At 50.9% G+C, this 7,632-nt stretch overlaps 1 protein-coding gene across 1 annotated transcript in view; it reads right to left on the bottom strand.

Annotated features, from left to right (window-relative positions):
- The window catches only part of LOC105559723 (headcase protein), a 176,128-nt gene extending 169,145 nt beyond the window's left edge, over positions 1-6,983 (bottom strand). The window contains exons 1-2 of the mRNA XM_012008232.1: positions 6,873-6,983; positions 6,130-6,830 (exon numbers count right to left, since the gene is read on the bottom strand). Of these exons, the coding sequence (XP_011863622.1) occupies positions 6,130-6,830; positions 6,873-6,983 (812 nt within the window). The remainder of the gene's footprint in view (positions 1-6,129; positions 6,831-6,872) is intronic.
- Positions 6,984-7,632: the final 649 nt, after the last annotated feature.

Here is a 7,632-nt window from a genome sequence, read left to right as displayed (position 1 = left end):
CGCGCGTCGCGACCGATCCTCGGAATTCGTGACCAACATCCGCGCTCCGTCGCGATATCGTATCGTTGGCTCTGCCGCCACCCACAAGATTTAGAATAAAGGTGAGCTCATAGCCGGACGGAGCGTAAAGCGCGAAGAGTCTCGTGCGCATTAATTCCTCGGCTCGCATCTCCTCCTTTTCATCGCGCGACGTGATGAAAAAAACGCGGTGAATGTGTCAGGAGGATAGGGGAACGCCGGCCGGAACAAAGGAAATTCGTGCGGAAAATTCGCGGCCGCGATCAACTTTACGCCTTCGCGCTAACAATGTAATTATATTAGAAACAAGAGCGTTAAACACTGCCGACGCTATTATTTACTTTAATGCCGTCTACCTTTCAAAGGGTGCGCAAACGAAACTCGAAATGTGTGAAATCGTTAGTTAAAAAATTTTACGATACCTTACGTACCTAAAAAAACTAATTACAATCAGATTCAGACACTCTGCAAAAATCATCGAACAATTCAGGTTATTTTTCCAGGGAAAATCCTGCGCCGAACGATGTCGCGAAAAATCAAGGTGTCTACTTTGGAAAAGAAAAAACAGCAACCAATTTTGGGACCCACAATTAGTAATCGAATTATTTGTTTGTTTTGTAGTTAAGCAACTTAACATTTCGGTTAGTGCCTCTTAAGTGAAAATTATCTTTGCGTTACTGAATATCGACAGAACTAATTGAGAGAATTGATTAGTGTTACTTATAAGAAATCTTGAATATAGAAAGAATAGCTAATTGCGATTTTTAGTTACGCGGGGTAAAATTCATAAAAGATTAGAGTTGTTGCGAACAATCCAAATAATTCGATTACTAATTGTGGGCCCCATAAAATGGCTCGCTAACTTTTTCCCCAGAGTAAAAAAGGGGGAGTAATTGCAATCGTCGGAAGTGTCTCCCGAGAGGAACTGGAGCACGGACAAGCCTGGGAGAAAGAGAGAGAATCGCGAAAAAAATCACGAGACATCGGTCGAGATGTCAAGAGAGCCGAGCGCGAGAGATGCGCGAGTTAGAGATTTTTTTCCGACGACGCGCGAATAGCAGCAGCCGCACCAGGCGATCGGGCGCCGCGAGTTTTTAGCAGCATCCTCTCGATCCGCTCTCTACCTCTTTAAATGCATCACGGTGGCGTGATTCCATGCCGTTGGCCTTGGGAGCTGCTAGAGCGTTCAGACTCCTCCTCGCTCGGTGGCCCTGAGAAGGTGGCCACGGTCAAGGTTACAAGCATCCTCCCTCCTCTCCTCGCCCGTCTCTCTTTCGTCTTCTTCTCCCTCTTCCCCCCCCCTCGACGTTAGGCGATCGTGCATACGTGCACGCATCACACACGCGCGCATAAAGGTGCACACAGCCAGGCTCCAACGGGTCCCGGCCGCCCTACTCACGCACGAACAACCTAAACTCGCCACGAGTGCCTACGTGCATCGGGTGGTGCGTGTGCACTCGCCTCCCGATCCCGCCCGTAACGAAAACGAAACCGAGAATGCAGGCCTGAAAATCCTGCCCAGCGGTAGCGTTCGAAAAAAAACTTACGTCAATTCGTACGATATAATGGCTCCAACGATTAGTATTTATCCCAATTATGAACGCAAAAGTGTCCGAGCGATGCGAGATTGCGATAAAAATATGTATCAACGTTCACTTTTGCACGTTACAGACTCGGGGTGTCCAGTAAACTCGATGGAAAAAAAATTCCCTGGCTTTTTCAGCTTTTCCAGGAGCCGGAATTAATTTTTCCCTGACCGTTTAGTGTAACTTTTTTCAGGACGCATAAATTGCGTACGTCTGTATGGTAAATCGAGTAAATGTTAAATAACCAAGTCCTTGTAATATTTTTCTCGGGAAACAAAAGACCGGAATTTACAAAGATAAAAATTTAAATTAAAGCAATTATACCATCTATGTATAATACAATGTGTAATAGGAACGAACACATCGTTACAAACCATTTGTGATACCGTACGTAATCACGATGCTTTTATTTTACTTAACTGCATTTTGTTTGCAACTTACTAGATAGTAACCCACTTAGATAGTACTGTTTAGTAATTCATCTTTTTTTATAGCTTTGCCTCAGTTGAACAGATTGAAATAAAATAACACGACGATGAAAATATAAATTGCCGACCACGCTTGTAAATAAATTGATGTTTAGCAAAACAGAAAATTAGTGTACTGAGAGAGCCAAAGAAAAGTTTATTTTCTAAAAACTTTAAATTATTCAGAAAAAAAGTGAAACGATGTAAAAAATCCAGATAAATCGTAAAATTCCCTGACAATTCCCGGTTTTCCAGATTTCCCCGACCACTAGACACCCCGAGACTCAATTGTTAACAGTACTTGAGAAGAAACGCGAAAAAGACAGGATAATTTTTTTTAAATTATAAATACAATTAAAAATTACAGAATTACAATTCTTCGAAGTTAAAAGGCTTAGAGATGTTTTAAATAATTGGCTTTCTAGAGAAAAACAAAGAACAGACGTCTCTCAAGTACATCCTGCATTATTTATCGCGCTCTGTTATCTGCGAACGACGCCACGGCGAAGATAAATCGCGAGTTCATCGCGAGCGAACCTCTCAATCGAGCGAATAGACAACGTAGGTCAGAAGTCTGGAAAAATTCGGCGTCGTACAACGCGAGCCGAAGCCAGGGCCCAGGAGGGTTCCCGACCCGTCGAACTGGAGGTACATAAACAGAAATAGGACAGGTTTCCAAGGCTGCATTTATATATAGGATGCACACAAGCGTACGCGCGAGGGTCGCGCGCGTACTATGGGTCGAAGCGCTGTCGTAATCCTCGTAGCGCGCGCGCTCTCTCTCTCTTTCTCCCTCGCCGCCCTTCGTCCTCCCGCCTCTCGTCTGAGGTCTAGAGCAACCTAATACGCGCGCACACGCAGGCGACGCACACACGTACGCGCGACACACCGCGCGGCCCCGACGCCGCTCTATAGAGTGCGACCTACGCGCGACGAGAAAACAGACCAGCGGCGTTCATTCATGCCCTCTCGATCGCGCGTCCGGAGAGTCGCTTTACGACAAGCGGACGCGAACAACGACTCGCCTCCGTTTCCTCTCCGCTCTCTTTGCCCCTCCCGAAGCCGCTCTTTTATTTCCCCGGCGCGCGAAACGCGCGCCCGCCGAAACATAAATCGCCGGCGTCGCGTCGGCGAGGAGAAAGGGGGAGGCAAATACAATTTTTACCGCGTTGCGTCTCGTGACGTCAGAGGCAGTCGAAATACAATCTGCGTTCAAAATCGCCGCGAACGTCGGTGTCGCGGATCGACACGGAAATTGGCGGCGCGGCTCTCTCTCGATACGAAGCCCGCTATCGCGAACTAGACAAAGGAACTGTCGATAATCGCGGTACGCAACGTGGAACGTCATAAAATGTTAACAAAGGCAAGTCGACTGAACTCTTTACCGAGTTTACGACGCGGCCTCGACGTTTCAAAAGTTTTTCGTTTAAGCTCGCCGAATTTACGGTTTTAGCGCGCCAGAATCATATCACAGTGTAACACAAGGCTCTTTTCCGAAGAAGCAAAGTTCCGACTGGCCTTGAAACGTTCCTTAAACTCTGATTTTTCTCCTTAAACTTCCTGCCTGTAACAAGATCCGTTCTCCGCGATTCGCGCGCGTATTCCCGAACCTCAGTGAGCGCGTGAACCGGTTCCACGGCTCCTTCGCGAGACCAGCGGGCAACGATTAATTATTAAAAGTCAGTAGAGCGAATTAACCAGTGGGCCGCTATCGAATTTGCAAAGTTCGCCGTCGTTTTCTCCCCCTCTGCCGCTCCCGAAAAATCCCCGGTGTCGGATTTCCCGAAGCGGCCAATCGAAATCGATATATCTCCACGAGAGTAAACCCTAATCTACAATGTGCCCTTTGCGTCTAGAAACGTCCTATTTTATATACTCCCTAAAAGTCTATCAATGAACTGCGCAGAAAAAAAAGTCAGATCAACCTTTACGTACTCGAATTGACGCGTTCGTTGTCTTGTATATACGCAACTATCTGTAATCTTCTTAGCATTTAATAATCTTACATTCCAACAATATATTAGTCTTATTTAAATACTATAATCGTCACTTCGAGAAAGCATGTAATCATTTAAGTTAATTATAATCTTCGGCTTGAAAATATGCTAGTTTCTATCCGGTATTGTTTCCTCTCCATTCAAGAAAATTATTCTTGAACGATAAGCATGTATTTTGCTTGATTGAATTATATAAAATTGCATCATTCAAGTAAGTTTTTCTTCCTTCGACGCAACGTAATCTCATTTCAAGATTTTCACGTTGAGACAACATATTTTCAAGGGAAGAATATTCTCTTTTTCTGTGTGAAAACAGTGAATAGCCACTGATTCGCAGTTATGAGTATGCCACTGAAAATCACAGTGGTGTATTTATAACTGCAAATCAGCGACTATTCACTGTTTTCAGTGATAATCCACCGATGGACTTTTAGAGAGTACGCAAATCGAAACGATTAAAACATTTGTCGACAATTTACGATTGTACGATGTAAAATATACAATTTATCCACTTGCGCAAATTTTTTAAACGTATTCCTCGGCTACAAAGTAGAATATTTCTAGGCGCAAAGAACACATTGTAGATTAGCCTTGTACGATTTTGTCTCTTGCACAAATTTTTTAAACATCTTTATTGCCTACAAAGTAGAATATTTATAGATTCAACGAACACATTGTAGATTAGCCTTAAAGGTTAATCTACAATTGTGTTTTCTGCATCTAGAAACAATTTATTTTATACAAATCGAAATACTTAAAAAACTTGTCGGCAATATACAATTTTGCGTCTTGCACAAATTTTTTAAACGTTTTTATTGCCTACGAAACAGAACGTTTCTAGACGCGAGGAGCACGTTGTAGGCCTAAAACCTAATCTACGCTGTGCCCTACGCGATCAGAAACGTTTTATTTCGCACGCGCAAATCAACGCGCTTGACATTGGTCGAGCAAGTTCATTTAAAAACTCGCACAAATTTTCTCAACGCATTCACTGGCTGCGGAGTAGAACGCAAAGAGCGCACTGTGGGTCGAGCCTAAGGCGAACCGTCACCGCGATTTCGCGAGATACCCCGACGAACGCGTCAACGGTTTCGGCGGGACGCTCTTTGACCCACCCCCTCCCTTTTTTTCATCTCGTTAAAGCTTCCGCCTCGTCCCCGGGTCCTCGGGAGGCAAGCGTGTCTTCCGAGAATCCCCGCCGTCATTTGGACACCATCTGCCGCGACAGAAATCGCGCGCGGCACGGTTTTACCTAAATATTTGGAGACCGTAAAACGCGGCGAGCGACAAACTCGTAAAAGAAACGCCTGGATTAACTGCGATTCGGTGGGACGCGGTTACGTAAGAGGGAGCCAAGTAGCAAGCCGAAACCAATTTCGCCGCTGCGCGCGCGCGCGCTCTCGACGATATACGCGCGGATTTAAAGACGGAAAATAATTGTGGATCTTCTGAATTTCGTGATTTACGCGGGAGCCCGAGGGCAACGTGCTCGCTTTGCATAAAAAAAGAAGAGGAAGGCAGCTCAATATGCATAGGAGGAAATACCTCTGTCCTCTCTCTCTCTCTCTCTCAGCCACGCCCAGTTTTTACGTCACTGGCATTAATATCGCGAGTCTTTTCTTTTCCGCGCGCGGTCTCGCGCCTTTTTTTTTGCATTTTCGCCGAAATCGCGACGGAAACGGCTTCGCTGGCGTCTACCCGCGGCTCTCGTTCTCACGCGTCCGCTTTAAGGTGTCGTCTTCCGCGGTAGACGCAGCCCGCGCACGACGACGCCGCTCGTCTGTCATTGTTAGCGAGGATTCGGCGGGTTTTCGCTCTACAACAGGACGCTCGGCGCTATTGCCTTGCAGAGCGCTTGATCGGGGGACGGTTAAAAGCTCTCGCTCGAAATGCCACGATCGATCGCGAGAACCAATTAGAACGGCGGACTACGAGCTCGCGAGCGATAGGGTGCATTTTTCTTAGTCTTTTGGCGCAAAAAGAAATTGTCGAGCCACTTGTAGGGGACGCGTTCAATCTCGACGTGGTCGGGCTCGGAAAGACCGGAACAGAGCCACTCACCTCGCGCGATCGCTGAAGAAATCGACCTTGCTCTTCTTCTTCATGATGGCCTGCGGCTGGTGAAGCGGGCTGACGCTGGGCTCGCTGGTGGCCGGCGGCGAGCTGGAGCCGGTGCTGGACGACAGGGAGCCGGCCCGGCCGCGGCCGGACTCGATCATCTGCGCCTCGCTGGTGCCGCGGCCGTTGGCGGCGACGTGGCCGGCGTGGCTGGGCGGGCCGGCCGAGACCGCCAGGCTCGGCCGGGTGTTCTGCCGGTTGCGCCGCTTCTTCTTCTTCGCCTCGCTCTCGTCGGCGCGGTTGCCGGGCACGTTGCCGAGGCCGGGCGGCATCCAGTCGAGGTCCTTCTTGAGGTGGCCGCGGCCGCAGCGGCAGCCGCACGCCTTGAACGCGAGATCGTAGCCCTTCTTCGTCCAGAGGTTCTGGTGACGCTGGCGCTCGGACCAGCTGCGGGCGCGGCCGCAGCTCTTGAGGTACGTCAGCACCGTCTGCTCCCAGGCGTCGAAGCACTCGCGATGCATGAACTGGCCGACCGGGCAGTTGTCGTTGTTGCAGGTGACCTTGACCGCGTCGTGCAGGGCGTTGAGCCGGATGAGGGTGTCGCCGCGCAGGCACTCGCCGGTCGGGGTGCAGCAGCGCGTCGTCTGGCTCTGGCCCAGGAGGTTGTCCATGGGATCGTTGGTGCCGACGCCGTTGCCGCCGTTGCCGCCGCCGCCACCCCCGCCGCCGCCGCCGATGCCGCCGACGCCACCGCCGCCGACGCCGCCCCCGTTCTCCAGGAGGCCGCCAGCGCCAGCGCCAGCGCCGCCACCGCCGCCACCGCCGTGGCCGCCGTTGGCGTGACGCCGCGGTGCCATATAGACGCCTTGGACTCGCGTCAAGGTCGGCTCTTCTCTTCCGCTAATCCTCCGCGACGTGGATCAACGCACTCCTCCTCGCCTCTCACGCTTGTGGACGCCCACGGAGAGAGAGAGATCCTCTTCCCGCCTCCCTACTCGCTCATCTCCGGCCGACGCGCACCCCGCGCGACGGAGGCGTGTGATGTCGGGGCGCAGCCGAGCCGGGGAGTCAAGGTCATTCGTCGTCGCGCCTCGCAACGGACCCCCTGGCGCATCGGAGTCAAGGTCAGCGGGCGCCGCGACGCGGCACACGACGCACGACACACCGCGGATTCCCCCTCCCTCCCCCGCCCCCGAGGGCGCACTGCTACGGAGTTACGCGACGACCGCTTCTCTCTTGGTCCTTCCGGGTCCACTCTCCGTTCGTCGCTACGTTCACCGCCACACACACCGCCCACACACCGCCACCGGCCGTCCGGGACGCACGAGAGCGCGCCGGCGATGTCGCTCCTGCGCGCGCGAGACGACGAGTGCCGTGCCTCGCCTCGCCTCGGCCGCCCGGCTTCTCGAATGTCAGGGTCAACACCGGCGCCGGCGTGCAACGCAATTCCCGAGCGCGCGCGTCACCTCGCGTTTCACCGCGACGGATTTAAATCGACACACTTCA

This window comes from Vollenhovia emeryi, unplaced genomic scaffold (assembly GCF_000949405.1).
Source record: "Vollenhovia emeryi isolate VEMERY1.0 unplaced genomic scaffold, V.emery_V1.0 DF939257.1, whole genome shotgun sequence".
In the NCBI taxonomy this organism is placed as follows: domain Eukaryota; kingdom Metazoa; phylum Arthropoda; class Insecta; order Hymenoptera; family Formicidae; genus Vollenhovia; species Vollenhovia emeryi.
This window is presented reverse-complemented; position numbering and strand designations above follow the sequence as displayed.